This window comes from Bubalus kerabau, chromosome 19 (assembly GCF_029407905.1).
Source record: "Bubalus kerabau isolate K-KA32 ecotype Philippines breed swamp buffalo chromosome 19, PCC_UOA_SB_1v2, whole genome shotgun sequence".
Lineage (NCBI taxonomy): Eukaryota > Metazoa > Chordata > Mammalia > Artiodactyla > Bovidae > Bubalus > Bubalus kerabau.
In genome coordinates this window covers 68,330,940-68,346,980 of record NC_073642.1, presented here as the reverse complement: position 1 = coordinate 68,346,980, position 16,041 = coordinate 68,330,940, and the positions used below count along the sequence as shown (strand labels likewise).

At 61.2% G+C, this 16,041-nt stretch overlaps 1 protein-coding gene and 1 pseudogene across 1 annotated transcript; one reads left to right on the top strand and one right to left on the bottom strand.

The window, feature by feature from the left end:
- Positions 1-976: 976 nt before the first annotated feature.
- LOC129633958 (tumor necrosis factor alpha-induced protein 2-like) lies at positions 977-15,535 on the bottom strand. Its single transcript, XM_055555909.1, has 17 exons — positions 15,450-15,535; positions 14,691-14,829; positions 14,465-14,508; positions 13,571-13,627; positions 13,249-13,400; positions 11,603-11,699; positions 10,586-10,770; positions 9,657-10,299; positions 6,924-7,038; positions 6,663-6,785; positions 6,403-6,503; positions 6,167-6,265; positions 5,446-5,569; positions 4,939-5,061; positions 4,628-4,783; positions 4,320-4,441; positions 977-2,674 (listed from the first exon to the last, which is right to left on the bottom strand). Exons 1-17 carry the CDS (start codon positions 15,533-15,535, stop codon positions 2,266-2,268), a joined length of 2,775 nt encoding a protein of 924 aa, XP_055411884.1. The 3' UTR covers positions 977-2,265.
- On the top strand, positions 12,808-12,926 carry LOC129634669 (uncharacterized; annotated as a pseudogene).
- Positions 15,536-16,041: the final 506 nt, after the last annotated feature.

Here is a 16,041-nt window from a genome sequence, read left to right as displayed (position 1 = left end):
GGCCCCGCCTCTGACTGCCTCTGTTCTTGGACCCTGGCCCACCCTGCTGCAGGGAGGCTGGGGGGTGCATCTCAGCACCCTCTGCATTTTGGGGCCCAAGTCCATTCTCTTTGGTCCATGAATATCTGCCTGGATCAGAAACTTTCCATCTGGTCCTCAGCTTCCATGAGCTCCCCCTTCCCCCTGCCCCCTCCTCCCGTGCTCTGCAGGGGGAACTCAGCGGAAACCCACCAGCCATCCCCCTACCCCGAGGCTCCAACCTGCCCAGGGCCCACACTTGGAGCTCAGCCTGGGGCGGCCCTTCCCTCTCCCTCTCCTGGATGCTCCCCAGGATCAGTGGGTCCATCCCTCCCACATCTCATCCCAAAGGGCCTTCCCTCCAGCTCCAGCCGCTCCAGCCGCTGATGTCCATGCCTTTCCAGCTGGACCCCAGACTCCGCCCACCCTCCGCTTAGTCATCCCTCCCCCGCCCCCCACCCCACATGCCTCCAGCTCTGTGGAATGAGTTCACCAAGGTTCCCCTTTGCCTCCCAGGGACTCTGCCCTTCTCCAAATCCTGGCCAGGATGGGTGTGGAGGAGAGCTGGGGCCAGTTGTAATCACAGCTGGGCCCTTCGAGGTCAGTTCCAGGAATACAAGAGCCAGTTCCTGCTGGGCCCGATGCATGGAGCTGAAATGTCGCCATCCCCCTCTTCTGTGAAGGACTGCGGGGGAAGTCAGACAGGTTCGTGATCACCACCTCCAGGTGAGGAAACTGAAGGGTGGAGTGAGGGGCCTTGGCCCACAGCAGACCCTCCCAACGGTCACGCTCACAGGTGAGAGGTGGGCAGGAGGCGCTGGGGGACAGAGTCTGCCAGACCCCAAGAGGCTGAGAAAGCCTCTCCCAAGAGAAATCACTCCACAGCCACTTTTGAAATCAGCTTTATATTAAGCTATAAAAACCGACAGTTTGTTCCTAACAAACATACAAAAGCATACTATCAAAAAATAATAATAACATCAAACATGCAAACTTCTACAAACGTACAAAGGCCTTCTTGAACCATCTACTCGGGCCAATTTCTGGCCACAGTACCTGGAAAGAGGGGGACAAGTCCACGAGAGCCGGCTACAAACCCAGTCACAGAGGGGCGTTCCCGCAGGCACAGGCTGGGTGGGTCACGCCTGCATCTCAACTGCCCCAGGCCAAGGAGGACGAGTGAACCTTTGCTTTCCTGGGTAGGATAAGGCACTCCACAGGGCAGGGGATGGGTGAAGGCTGTGAGCGGCAAAATAATGTCCACCCCATAAAGATGCTCACATCCTAATCCCTGGGCCTGTGACTATGTTAGTTTCCATGGCAGAGGAATTAAGGTTGTCAGGTGGAATTAAAAATCAGCTGACTTTAACATCAGAAGAGGATCCTGGAGTGCCTGGGTAGGTCAAAGGTCATTGTCCGGTGGGTTAAAGGTCACCACCAGGGGCCTTAAACCAGAAGAAGGAGGTAGGAGGGGAGTGCTGAATGCAAAAAGGATTTGACTGGCCGTTGCTGGTTTTGGAAATGGAAGGGGGCCATGAGCCAAGATATATGGGAGGCTGGCCTCTAAAAACTGGAAAAAGCAAGGAACTTCCCCACAAGAGCTTCCAGAAGAACCGCCTGGGTCAGCCCACCAGACCCACATCAGACTGCTGACCTCCAGAACTGAAAGCAAGTTCTCGTTTTAGGCTCCCAAGCTGTGGAAGTTTGTTAGCCTGGCAACACGGAACTGACCCAGAGCCCAGGGGTCAGGAGTCAAGATGGCCCTGCCCGGACCTCAGCCTGACTTCCAGGGCAGGACCCACAGAGGCATCCCCGGGTCTGCCCCTTGTCGGGGGAGGCAGAGCCCGAGAAAACCCAGCAGGTCCTGGCCCTCCCAGGCCCGTCCTCAGGGGACACCCGAGGGGAATCAGAGAGGGGGTTAGGGGCTCGGACACTGGCTTTGCCCCCACTTGCCTGTCATCCCACAGGCCCTTTTCCAGTCCCCCCACGCCTTCAAGATAAGAGCTCATCTTTCCCTTTTTCCTCCTCCAGTTCTTCCTTCTGTTCTACTCAGAGGCTGAGGCCGGCTCGACGCGACCCTGCACCACAGGAGGCAGGAGGGGTGAGGCTCGGGCCCCGGTCAGGAGCTGGGGAGGCCGGAGACCCAGCCTGAGCAGGGCGGTCCTCAGGCAGGTGTGGCAGGACCTCGCGGACAGGCGGTGATCCCGGAGCTGGGTCCCCGAGCCACACACCCTCCTGACCCCTCCTTCAGGGCGTGCAAGCTGCACTCTCATCCACAGAGCTTCCCCCCACGGCTCCTGCCCCACAGGAGGGGTCATCAGGACACAGCTGTTCCAGTTCCAGCGGCTCAGGGGCCCACTCCTCAGCCAGGCCTGGGCAGAAGCAGCAGCAGAAGGCAGGACCCCGGGAGGGGCCACGTGGGGCTGTGACGCTGGTGCTGGTCTGACGGGCCCGACATGGAGTGGTGCCCCATGCTCGCCAGGCGCTCCTCAGTAGGTCAATACACAGGAAAACATAACCAACCTTTATAAGCGAAAATAGGGCCTTGGAGGGCTCGTGTGCCCCCGTGTTGATGTCCAGAATGCTCCGGATGCTCTTGGCGTCACTGCTGGACAGGTTCCCCTTGATGGCCAGGATGGCACTCAGGTGGCCCTTGCTGGCAAAGAGAGGGTCCCGTCAGTCCGGCCCGCTCACCAACAACCCTGCTCACACCCCTCCCCAGCTCCCAGACTCCTGGCTGGAGCCACAGGGCCCGGCAGCCAATGTCCCTGCCCACGAGGGTGCCCCGTTCTGCTTAACCCACTGTGCTCGGGCGGCACCGGCCACAGTGCCTCCAGAAGGTGCCAAGCTCCTGCCCAGTCCAGCCTTGGCACTGGCTGTTCCTCCCAGAATGCTCGTCCCCAGGCCCTTGAGGGAACCAGCTCCTTCTCACCCCTTAGCGCTTAGCTAACATGTCACCTCCCCATCAAGAAGCCACCTGCCAGTACAGGAGACACGGGTTCGACCCCTGATCTGGGAAGATCCCAAATACCACCAAGCAACTAAGCCCATGGACCACAGCTATTGAGCCTGTGCTCAAGAGCCCTCAAGCCCTAAAGCCCGCGCTCTGTGATAAGAGAAGTTACTACCATGAGAAGCCCGTGTGCTGCAACTCGAGAGCAGTCCCCACTTGCTGTAGCTAGAGAAAAGCTCGCGCAGCAACAAAGACCCAGCACAGCCAAAAGTAAACAATAAAAATTGTTTTAAAAAGTCACCTCCCAAAAGAGGATTTTCCAGCTCTAAATTCAGCACCTCCCATCATTCACAACCTTGGTTAAACAGTCTTTAAAACTTGCAAATAGTACTCCTTCGCCGGATGACCTCATCATCGCTAACCCTCATCTGACTATCTGTCTGTCAGAAGGCCTGGTCTGTCTTGTACCTCCTCCCATCCTGGTGCCTAAACACAGCCGGGTAGCTAGTAGGAGATCACTTGATAACTGTTGGCAGGCTGGGTGGATACAAGGATCCATGAATGGATAGACAGATAGGTGGGCAGGTGGATGACTAGATAGGTGGATGGATGGATAGATCGAAGGACAGACAGATGGGTAGATGAGTGAGTGACCAGATGGCTGGATAGCTAGATGGGCGTCCAGATGCGTAAGCGGGTGCCTGTATGATGGGTAGATGGACGGGTGAGTGTGTAAGTGGATGGGTAGCTGAACAGGTGGACTAGACCAGCCAGTGGCTGGACCAGGCTATGCTGGGACAGGACGTTCACACCAGAGGACTCAACCTACAGAGACTGCTGCCCTGGCTTACAAGATCCTCAGGCACTCAGTGATTGAGCCTCCAGTTTAGAACAGAGGCCCCAGGACACAGGTCAAGCCTCTGAGGACCCCTAGGCTGACTGGCAGACCCCAGCTTCACTACGGATGTGCCAGGGCCTCCAGCAGGTCCGTGGTCCCTCTGGTCTCGGATCCCCCTCTTAGGGAAATTCTCAGAGGATGCAGTGTGGAGCCGAATGCCTGGCTTTGCTGTCTCGGCTCTAGGACTGACCAGCTGCGTTACCCTGGACACATTCCTCACACCCCCCAGGTCTCATCTGCATGACGGGGATGAAGAGTGTCAGCCCCAGCAGGCAGCAGCGAGGACCGAGTGAACAGCTGCTGTAAAGATCTGGGCACAGTAGCCAGTATCTATCTGCGCTCTGCCCACCCTGCAGGGACTCACTCTGCATCCCCCACAGGCTCTGACCGCAGCAGGTAACCACAGGGCCACGCTGCCTTCCCCGGGTGCTCGGAGGCCCCGGTTCTCACCTGAAGTCAGGGTACAAATTGGCGTAGCTGGCCACCTCAATCTTGATGGCACTGGGGTCTTGCAGGCGAATGATCTCTGCAAGCGTGGGGAGGGCGTCCTGCAGCCAGGTGGCCGGGGAGCCCTGCAGGCACAGGCTTGTTGAGAGAGGCAGGCCCTGTCCGGAAGTGCTCCCAAGGGCCCAGAGAGACTCAGGTTGGACCTGATCAAGTCTGGAGAGGCCCAGAGAGGATGTCCTAGCCCGTGACGAGCTTGGAGCAGGAGGACAGCCCACCGCCATGGGAGATTGGGAGAGGGGGCGGGGGCTTACGTTCTGGGTGCAGAACTGCTGGATGAGCTGGGCGTTGGCCTGGACGTGCCCCGCCAGCTGCTGCTGCTGCTCCGCCGTCTGGAGGACCAGGCGCCGCTTGCAGAGGCGGGCGATGTACTCCTTCACCAGGTGCAGATGGACCGCCTCCAGGAGCTCCTGGGTGGGCGAGCGGGCAGGGCCATGGGAACCCACCACCTCCCTGAAGGCCAGGGTCCAGGGAGGGGCGGTGGCCAGAGCAAAAAGCGCATCCGGGTGTGCGCACACACACGTCTGCCTGCGTGTCCCCCACCAGCAGCCCAGCACCCCCTCACCTCCCGGAAGCAGTCCTGCAGCTCTGAGAACTCGGGCATCCTCTCGGCCACGGCGGAGACGATTTCCTCCAGGGTCTGCTGGGGGGCAGCCCAGCGGGTCTGCGTGAACCTCTTGAACAGCAGCTGCGAGAGAGGGTCAGGCTGTGTGGCCACACCTGGCAGAGGAAGGGCCAGCCCAGTAGATATGCACGCACAGACACACACAGACACACACGGGCCGGGACAGGAGTCGGGTTATATTAAAGACTCCCCGGGCGCTCTAGCAGGAAGTGGAGGCCGGGTCTGGGTCCCCTTCTCCAAGGCTGACCAGCCAGGACTGCCATCTGCCTGCCTGAGGCCTTCTCCAGCATCTCCCTCCTTAAATAAATACATTCCTGCATAAACAAAGCCCTGGGCTTGGCTGGGCCTATGATGATGGCCCTGCCGAGTCATCCAGGGTCACTGCTTAGCCACCGCAGCCTCCAGCAGTAGACTCAGCACCTCCTGCGGGGCAGGAGGCTGGACTACCTTCAGGTCCCCAAACAGGCTCTGGAGCAGGGTATCAAAGCCATGGCTCTTGAGCTCATTCAGGGGGCTCAGCAGGGAGCTCCGGAGGTCTGGCGGTGTCTGCCACTGCTGCTCCACGGATGTCCTGGAAGTACAGGAGGCAGGGAGGTCACGCCAGCCCCAGCCCTGCCCGGCCTGCAGCCCTAAACCCAGAGAGCCCGGGAGCCCCAGGCCAATCCCCTTAAACCATCGCTCTAGAACCCTCCCTGGCTCCCCAGGCCCGGTGGGAGCAAGACCAAGGCACTCCATCCAGGTTCCCTAGGCGGTACCCAGCCTTCCCACCTAACACCCGCCTAACACCACATCCTGTTCTAACTGAGGACAAGTGGCTCAGCCTCTCCATAGCTCAGGGTGCTCATGGTTCAATGGACATAGTCACTGTATCTACTTAAAGAGGTTGCTAACAGGATGAATGAAACCCTGTGCGTGAGTGCCTGACCCACCAGCACTAGACAAATGTTCGCTGTTGCAGCTGTAAGCCCGGGTATTTCCTTTCCACCCTGCTCATTTTAATTCAACATCTCTACTTAGGCTGTTCCTCTTCCCTCCCCCATCCCAGGCACCACCCCCCTCCTCTGCACCCCACCCACCCACCCTCCCCACCCCCTGCCGGCTTCCCCGCGCCCCCCACCAATACAGGCAAGCAGCCGCAGCGACTCCCCCCACTGTCCAGCGCCCTTACCGGAAAGGGAGGCAGTTGTTGATGTTAGCGATGACATTGGCCCTGTAATTTCGCAGCTGTCTGCATCTCTCCAGAAACCCATCAAAGGCACCCTGGTAGCTGGTGAAAGGGAAAGGGCACACGTAGGAGCAGCACAAACACTGGGGCCCAAGGGAGGGGCTGGGGCTCTGAGAGAGGGGGCGGCAGGGACCCCTCAGCCCCCAGCCCTGCTCCCAGCATGCATGCCCATCACCCACCTCCTGAGGAACCTGGCCAGCTCTTCCAACAGCAAGGGCTTTATCTGCGTGCCCAGGTCCAGGGTGATGCTCTCGGCCTTGGCTTGGCCCTGGGAGATGATCTGCAGGGGTAGGGGGTGAAACTGAGCAGAAGCCCGCCTGCTCTAGGGCTGAGGCAGGGGTGGGCGTGGAAAAGACAAGGAGTAAGGGGGTGTGTGCTTAGCGGCAGGCACGTCTGCCCACAGGCAGGAAGCCGGTGCGGGCGGGGCAGTGAGCGCTACCTGGATGATGTCGATGGCCAGCTCACTGTGGCAGCGGCCATCCAGCCTCTGCGGGGCCTCATCCTTGGTCCAGTGCTTGGACTCCAGCTCCAGAGCTCGGGCCATCAGCTTCCTCACGGTGGCCTGGGGGGGAGGAGGGGCCCGCTCAGGGTAGGGTGAAGCCCATGGGGGCGTCGCTGCCAGGCTCCCCGCCAGCCCCCCAACCCGTCCTATTCCTTCCCACCTGCCCTCAGCCCCGCCCAGCACTGGCCCTGGACTCACCACCTCGTTGGAGAGGAACCTGGCCTCCAGCAGCTGGATCTGGGTCGGGGGCAGGAGGGGCCCCAGTCTGACTCCCTGCAGCTCAGGCGCCAGCTTGGGGCTGTTGAGGATGTCGCTGTGGGCAAACGGGCTGGCGTGAGGAAAACCAGCACTGTCCCCCCACCCCCGGCCCCCGCCCCAGCCAGAGCCCTGCACACAGCTCAGTCGCCTTCCCTCCTGTGCCTACCACCCCTGCCTCTCCATCTCAGTTCGATCCAGGCCCAAACCCCGGAATCACCCTGCCTCCGTTCACTCTCTCAGCCGCGTCCACTCTTACTCCAGGTTATGCTCCCGAAACCCATCAGCCTCGAGCCACGCCTCCAGAGGCACCCCACGGCCCAGCCCCCATCTCCCGCCTGGCACACCAAGGACCCTCCTCCCGGGCTCCCTGCCTTGACTCCAACAGTCCCCCCTCCCCACTGTGGCGGGCAGAACCACATTTCCGGTCTGATCTCCCTTCTCCAAGGGCTCCCTGCTCCAAGGGCTTCCACTCCCCTTCTCACCCTCTGTCTCCTTCCCACCATCCCCCACAGTGCTCCCACTGCATCCCACCAGCCCTGCCCCGCCTCCCCCCACCCCCAGACCGGCTATGCTGCCCCCAGAGGAGGGCCAGTCCCAGCAGGAAGGGCTGTCTGCCCCTCCCTGACCTCACCCTGGATGGAGGCATATCCACCCATCTTTGTGGGGCTTCCCTTGGGTCCCAGAGCCTCCTGGGGACTGCCCAGCCCTGGCACTTCCTCAGGGCCTTTGTCTGCCCAGAGGCTCAAGAATAGCCCATTCTGCCACCTGGCACCCACCCCCCCACCCCAGCCTGGATGCGCTGTGTCCCTTTGCTCCCCAGACTTCTTGGCCACACGGGCCTCCATGGAGCCACCCTGGTCCCCCTCTCAGGGCTCAGCGTCCCGCTGCACTGACCCCAGGGGGCCCCAGGTCAAAGCCCCAGAGGTCACCGGGACAGGAAGGTGGAGGGGCAGAGGGGACAGGCCCGGCACTTCCTGGTGAGTCAGGACCAACAAGAAGGAACTGGTTCAGCTGGCGGGACTCTCCGGCATCCCCTGCCCTGGGCCAGCTTCCCTGCTCTCCTTGACTCCTCACCCACCACCCCTGCCTGGTCCTTCCTTGGGCCCCTGCTGGAGGCTGACCCACCAGCACCAACCGAGACCACTGACATCCCTGAGAGCCTCAGACATCGCTCACAGGGTCTACACCTCCAGTCTTCCTGCAGGCTTTATGCTACAGGCCGGGGTCAGCCCCTAACAGAAACCCTGAACCGATCCACACTGCAGTTTAAGTCTCTCCCCAACCAGCTTGTACGAATGACAGACATGCTTATTGCAGTAAAATAAGGGAAAAAAGAAGAAAAAAGAGGTGTTGTGCTGTTTTTTTCCTCCAGTTCTTTACCTGTTCCTGATCTGCAGTCTGTAACTAAGTTTTTTTATCAAAAGATTAAACCTGATTTGAGAATTACATGCCGCACCTATCGTCCCCTCAAAACATTTTGTATCTGGGGCTCAGCTTCATAGCACCCTCTCTGCAAACCACCCCTTTGAGTTTTTCTCTCCTTCTGCATTATAGAAAGAAAGTCTCAGTACAGTCCACAAAAGACAACGGACCCAAATTGGACCAAAATGGCAATAAGCAGACTGCCAGACCCAGATTACCAGGCTACCCAACGCCAGCCTGATGACTGTTTTTGAAACAGCGTGAGGAGAAGCACGCAGGATCCTTACTCCTCTGTTCATCTCCAACCCCAGACTGCGAGCCCCCAGCTATACGATCCCCTAGGTTCCTCATGGAGGCAGGGACACAGTTCTGAGGCAGGAGCCTGCTGTGTTCTTGCCTCTGTCTCCGGATTTTCTTATCCAGCTTCGGTGGGCAGAGAAAGCCAAGATACTGGCAGCAACATGCTCAGGGATGCATGGGGTCTGAGTGTATCAGGGGATGCCCGGATCTGAATACAGTTGGTACCAGGGATTCTCCATGGCAGTACCAGGCGCCTCCCAAACTGAGAGCTCCAGGCCTTGGTGGCCAGAACTCAGCTCTGCCACTAGGGGAGACCGTGCACAATGGGAATTTCCCCAACAGGCCCAGTGCCCCCCATCTTGCCTGGGAGTGCTCCCTAGGCCTGCTGGGTGTTGAACCACAGTGCTCCCAGAAGGCCTCCCAGCCCAGCCTTGGGCCCTGTAGGGCGGCTCCCTTTGCCAGGAACACCATCTCCCGCTGCCTCTCCCAGCCTGTCCTCGCTTCCCCCCCGCCTGACTCCCTTACTTCTATTAGACTGTCAGCAGCCCCAGAGCAGGGCCGCTGCCTCCTGCGGCTTGTAGAATCCTGCACCTCCTCCTCCGAGCTGGCTTCCTGGGCTGACCCAGGCCAAGCCAGGGCCCCTGCTCCTGGCCACAGCCCTTCCTGACTCTGGATCACAGGTGGCTTCACCCCCTAACCCAGACTGGAAACTCAGGAATGAAAGATGAGGTCCGTGCCCCCATTCTCTGTGCCTCAGTTTCCCCAGCTGTGGGATGCCGCTGAGGCCGGAGAGACTAAGGATTCCTGGGGCAAAGCAGGCCCAGAAGAGGCCCTGCCCCTTTGATTCCAGGCCGGCCTGGGCCGTTCTCCCAGGGGACTCCCTGCTCTTGGTGACACCCAGGCCCTGCCCGCCCAGGGAACCCCAGCCCAGCACCCCGCGCCCAAGCTCACTTGGGGTAGAGGTTCTGCACCCATAACAGCAGCATGTAGGTGTCTCGCGGGCACAGCTCAAACTGCGCCAGGGCTGCCAGCTGGGACGCGAATTCTCCGTGGTAGCTCTCGGCGTAGGTGGCCACCACGCGGAAGTCGGCGGGGAAGAGCGGCTTGAGGCGCTCCACCACGGCCTCCAGGTCCTCCTTCATGGTGCGGCCCATGTGCAGGAAGGCGCGCTCGGCCTCCGTGAGGCCCTCGGCGTCCGCGGCCGGCCGCTGGCTCAGGCGCTCCGCGGCCGCCTGCGCCACGCCGTCCCGCCACAGCTGCAGCCAGCCCCGGGGCCGCGTGGCCGCCAGCCCCGGGCACCCCGGGGGCCCCGCCGCCGCCGCCGCCGTCGCGCGGTCCTGGCGCTCCTGCTCGGCCAGCACGGCCAGCGCCTGGCGCAGCCGCTCGGGCTCCGCTTCCAGCGGCCGGCGCAGCGGCCCTAGCACCTGGTCGCGCAGCAACGCGTACAGCGCCTCCACCTTGCTCTGGCGCCGCACCAGCTCCTCCGCGCTCGCGCGACCCGCCGCCGCGGCCTCCTGCAGCTCCAGCTCCAGCCCCAGCAGAGGCCGCGCCGCCTCCAGCCGCCCGCGCTCCAGGTCGGCCTTGAGCTCCTCCACTGCGGCCAGAACGCGGCATTAGCGCGGCCTGGGGTTCTGAGACCCGCCCCCCGCCCCGGTCACCTCCCGGCGACCGAGACCCCCCAAAACATGCGGGGTGTCCCAGCCCGGGCAGGGCACACCAGGCTCAGATCCTGAGATCAGGGGCAGCAGGTGAAAGCAGGGAGGGGAGGCCCTTCACGCCCACGTGCCCTGCTCCCTCTGTCCCGGCTGAGCGGGGCATCCACTCCAATGAGCCCCCATGCTGCCCAGACCCTGCCCGCCTGGAGAGGGGCTCCCGCCTACCTGTGGGCAGCTGGGCAGGCGGCTGCAGACTGGACTCAGACTCGCCCTCAGTCTCTGCTAAGCTGGGCTGACCCTTCTTCTTCCTGCGTTTGGTGAAGACGCTGAACATTGTGGCCAGGCCTTTCGACTTCTTCTTCTTGCTGGCCTCTTCTTCCTCCATGTCCGGGGCCACCTCCCTGGGAACCCTGGGGGAGGGGGCAGAGCTGGGCTGCTGGCCCACTGCACAGGGCGAGAACCGAGGTCCAGAACAGTCACAGGGCGCTAGAGGCTGGGTTGTGGCAGGAATCCGGCCCCAGCTCCATCCTCCATTCTGCTGGGTTCTTTTCTTGACTCGCGTGCCTTGGGGTCCCAGAGGAATGCGATGAGCAGAAACAGGACTGGGACCACGAGGCAGGCAGGGCCAGACCCCTATTATGACCTTGGGGGTCTCAGGTCTACAGAAACCACAGCGCCCCCTCAAGCCCTTTCCCAGGTTGGAGGGACAAGCGGCCCAAGGAGGCACAGGACTGTCTGAGGTCACACAGCAGCTCACACAGGAAACTCGCTGCACCCCACCCTGCCTCCTCCCCAAGTTGGGTGACATCACCACCACAGAAGCTGGGATTTCCTGAGTGCCCATTCCATCACTGCCACACTGCCTTCCAGGAAGGGTGTTATTTTCCTCATCTCACATAACTAGCTCTGCTGCTGCTGCTGCTGTTGCTTCAGTCGTGTCCGACTCTGTGCAACCCCATAGACGGCAGCCCAACAGGCTCCCCCGTCCCTGGGATTCTCCAGGCAAGAATACTGGAGTGGGTTGCCATTTCCTTCTCCAGTGCATGAAAGTGAGAAGTGAAAGTGAAGTCGCTCAGTCGTGTCCGACTCTTAGCAACCCCATGGACTGCAGCCCACCAGGCTCCTCCATCCATGGGATTTTCCAGGCAAGAGTACCGGAGTAGGGTGCCATTGCCTTCTCCCATAACTAGCTCAGAGAGGCTTAAAATGCCCCCATGGTCAACAGCTTGGAACTCAGCTCACCAGGCACTAGGCTTCCCCACCATCCAGAGAAGCAGCACCCTCCCCAGCGCCTTGACCCCGGGGGAAGACAGGCCAGGACCGGTGGAGGGGAACACGGCTGAATCGAAAGGAGGGAGCGGGGCAGGGCTTGGAAAGGGGAGCAGAGGGGAATGGGCCTCCTTGGTAACTTGAGTGAGCCATAACAGGGCCTGCCCCACCACCCATGAGTAAATACACCAAGTCGTGACTCATACAGCATGACTTCAACTTGCCCCTGCAGCAGTCCTGCAAGGCACACAGGGTGATCCACCCCTGCAGAAAGGGAAACTGAGGCGGCAGGAGGTGGGGGGTGTTGGGATTAGGCCCGTCAGACTTTCCACAGCAGTTTTTGGCAGCAGTTTTTGGTGGTGATGCAAGATGACCTGCTTTAGACCCGGGGCTGCCCCGACCCGGCAAACTGGCTCTTCTCCTCCAAGGCACAGTTTCCGGGAAAATAGTCTTGCTCCACATACAGTCCCACCTGGGACACAGCGGGTCACGTGGCAGGAGTTGAGGGGAATCCCAGTGCTGCGCAGGGCCGGCCAAGGCTGAGGGCAGAGAGAACCTGCCCCAAACCACCACCGCGCCTTCCCCTTCCTCCAGTCCGGGTGCTGGAACACCTCCTCATCCGGGGAGCTCTGCCCTCTACACTTTGGAGAAGGAAGGCACGATGGTGGGGCCTGGGCACGGACCACTTGGACCCTGGGGCATCCCACCACCTCCATCTATGGTTCCTGTTTTTGGCTGAACTGAGCAGCTTGTGGGGGGCTCAGTTCCCCTGAGGAGGGATGGAACCCTTGGCAGTGACAGAGCAGAGTCCTAACCACTGGACTGCCGGGAAGTCCCCCAGCTGGGGCTTTAGACACATTGCTTCACCCCTGTGGCCTCAATCCTTTCTGGAAACAGAGCAGACACTCGCTTAGGGGGCTGCCAGAAGGGCTTCAAGGAGAGGGAGCACGTAAATAGCAATAATTGCCATCCTGAGGGAGTGCAAACAGGCAGGCCGGCCCTGGTCCTGCACATTTGCACTTTCTCCCCTAATGCTCCCAACATTATACCAGGAGCTGGGGCCCAGAGAGGTGGAGTAACCTGCCCAACGTCACACAGCTAGCAAGGTGCAGAGCTGGGCTCCCAGCCCAGAGGTGTCTGAATCCACAGCCTAATCCTTTTTTTTTTTTTTTAATTTAGTCTCCGCCCATATCAGCCTGAAGGCGCCAGATCTCCTGTGATCATGGAAGCTAAGCAGGGTCGGGCCTGGTTAGTACTTGGATGGGAGAGCACCTGGGAATACCGGGTGCTGGAGGCTTAAAAAATAAATAAATAAAATAAAAAATTTAAATACAGTTGATTTACAATTGATCTGCAATCAACTAATCTATATTAATTTTGATCACCCTGCCCAGTACAGGGGCACAGGCTGGCCACCCAGCGCTCCACACTGGGAGACTGCTGGAGAAGCACCATCTAGCCCAGGGCGACCCAGTCCTAGCTCCTCCCCCCGGGCCAATGGACGGTGGGCAGACATTGACCTTGGTGGGAGGGGGACCCTTTGACCTGCTGGAGGTCCCTAAAGGACTCTGAGGTAGAAAAGGAGGAGGTGAGAGAGGGGACAGCGCGGCCCTGGGCACCCTGCAGCCCCTTCTTCCCCCTGGGGCAGCGATGGGGGCTCTGTAAGGACTGCAGCCCGGCCGCCAAGGGGGCCGCCCAAGTGTCCAGGGGCCCCATGAAGTCCAGGAAGGAAGGGGCCACGGTCAGCAGACCAGGGAGGAGGAGGGAGCGGCTGCGCGGGCACGGAGGTGGCAGGCCGGCTGCCCCTCCCGGCGGCTAGCTGCAGGGTCTCTGGCCGATCCCACCTACCCCTGAGCTCCGCTCCTGCTGGACACAGCCTCCCAGCATCTCCTGTGTCACAGAGGAGGGGACAGAGCCTCAGAGACGTCCGGGCCGGCTCACCTGCTGTGGGAGAGAGCAGCTGAGACCTGAACACCCTTGAGCAGGGTTGGCCCCAGGCTGGGCGAAGGGCCACAGAGGGAACGTGCCCAGGTGGAGTGAGGGGGACACCAGGTCCCTCCTGTCGCCCAGGCTGTCTTGGGTCAGCAGGTTGGGTTTCCTGTCCTTGAAGCTGAGCATCCTGCCTTGGGCAGGCTGGCCCCCGCACCCTCTCACCCCCAGCCTCATCAAGGAGCCACAGGCTCAGGGCAAGAGATGACACTCCATCCACAAAGGAGCCCCAGGAAATGTGGGCAATGGCAAAGCCAAGCTGAGCCCAAGGGGGAAGAACAGGGGGCGGCACAGGGAGAAGGGGGTGGCCAGGCAGAGGTGGGGCCTGGGACCCGAGCTCTGGGGGCACGCAGAGGAACAGACACTGGGCAGGCCCCCCCCCATCCCTGGGCGCTGAAAGGGGCTGGCACCTTCCAGGAACACACACATACGTGAACACACACACACGTGAACACACACACATGTGAACGCACACACACATACACACACACACGCACACACGCTTCATTATCAGCCAGACAACCTGGTCCTCAAGTCCGGAAGCAGCTCAGAGAGCCAGCCCTCTCCCCCACCCGTGCTTGGCCCAGACAATAGCATGGCCAGGGAAACACTTGGCTCTTCGCGAGGCCTCCTGGGACCTGGTGGTGGGCAGGGTCCTGAGCACAGCCCCCCAGCCCGGGACAGAATGGCCAATGGCCAGGGCCCTGGACCCGAGCCAGCCGGGGTGCCCTGGCCTCAGCCCTCCTTGCAGTCCCCGGCCTCCCTGGCTGCACCCCTCATATGAGCTGCCATCTGGCCTCCTATTCACCCCAACTCGGCCTTGGGAAGCTGACCCCAGCCCCTCACGCTCTGCTGGGCTCACAGGAACACAGCCGGGGCACACAAGCCACCTGGGCACAGAGGGTCCAGCCAGGAAAACCCTGCCTTTCTGGCTCTGGGCCTGGGTCTCTGCCTACATCCTTCCCGCTGCCACTCAGAGGCTGCTTAGCCCCTCCTTCCTCCCCGACTCCCCTGGGGCTGTTCCCCACTCGCACGCCCCACCCACTTCAGGATTCACTGGTAGACCCCCCACCTCCACATCCAGGGTCTTTGCTGCTTTTTGATGCCAGGCCCAGTGGAACATGGGGTCATAGGTCCGCAAACCTGGCTTTATGGCAGGCCCTTGCTTCACTCCTGGCCTGGGAGGCACAGACAGCACCCCCATTTCGCAGCTGGAAAAAACAGGTGCAGAGAGGTGAAGAAACTTGCCTACAGTCTCCTGACTGGAAAGCAAGCACAACAACAAGGACTACGCCTGGCTCAGAAACCAGCCTGGACCCTCTGCCTGCAGCCCAGGGGCTCAGGCAGGGCCAGGCCCGTCAGTCAGGGCCGCGGCCAGGGCTGCAGGAGGGGTCTCTTTGAGGGGCCGGGGACGCAAAGGTGTCGGGGGTGGCAGGGGCTCCCTGTGGAGAAGCTGGCCAGGACCAAACCAGGGCAAGGCTTCCTGTAGCACGGCCCTACCCGACCTCTGCCGGCCACCGGGCTGATTGTGGGGTCAGGCTGGCCTGTCAGTCCCCTGTCGCTCCCAGGGAAAGAGGCACCCCTTGGATACCTTCCCGCCGCCCCGCCAGCTATAGGACTTCAGGCCACCCGTGCTGGGGCCTGGTGTGAAGCAGCGCAGACCTCCATCCAGTGCTGGCCTCAGTTTCCCCACTGACACTAGGGCTGGCCGCCAGCGTCAGCACTCACACGCCCTGCCCCCACCCCACCCCTGATCATGGGGCCTGGAACCAAAACCCCTCCTCTTCTTCCTTCTGGCCCCGTGCCCGGGCAGGCTGTGCCTGGCACTTGCTCCTGACCCCCCAGGATCTGTAGGGGGAAGGGTGGGGGAGAGGCAGCTGGTGCGGCCTCCCTCAGCGCCTCGCTGTCAATCCCCATCTCAGCGCTCTGCTTTCCTGGAAAGCCCCAGGTTGCCAATGCAAACGGGGTTTCCTAGCAGGTTTGCCTGCAGGCTGGAGCCAAATTCCAGTGCCACGTGTTCGAGAGAGAAAGATGAAGAGGGAGGTTTGCAGGGGTCAGGCCGGAGTAAGCTCCTTGCAGCCTCACGTCCAGAGCCAGGACCTGCAGGGTCCACCTCCACACACGCAGTCCAGGCTGACACTTGCCCTGCAGCAGCACACAACTTTCACTGCTGGGAAGTCCCTCGCACATCTAACCCAAATACCTCAAGCTGTAGAACAAGCTTTGGCCTTTCCTTGTCTGCCAGGGCGCAGGCTTGCTTAGAACAGGACAGAGCAGTGCCCACCCCTGCGGGGCGAGGCTCACTTGGCACGTGAGGCCAGGGCCCCTGGGGATCCGGGGTCGAAGTTTGTTTTGCTCTGTAACCACAGCGGTGGGTCTTCCCGGTTCAGACCTGCCTCAGTCTCCCTGTTGGTACAGTGGGC

Excerpts from the sequence above, each read along its gene's own strand:
- LOC129633958 (XM_055555909.1), bottom strand. The coding sequence starts at position 15,535 with ATGGGGATTGACAGCGAGGCGCTGAGGGAGGCCGCACCAGCTGCCTCT. Across the intron at positions 6,266-6,402 it reads CTGGCCAGGTTCCTCAGGAG|CTACCAGGGTGCCTTTGATG; the intron begins GTGGGTGATGGG and ends CCCTTTCACCAG. Across the intron at positions 2,675-4,319 it reads AATTTGTACCCTGACTTCAG|CAAGGGCCACCTGAGTGCCA; the intron begins GTGAGAACCGGG and ends TCTCTTTGCCAG.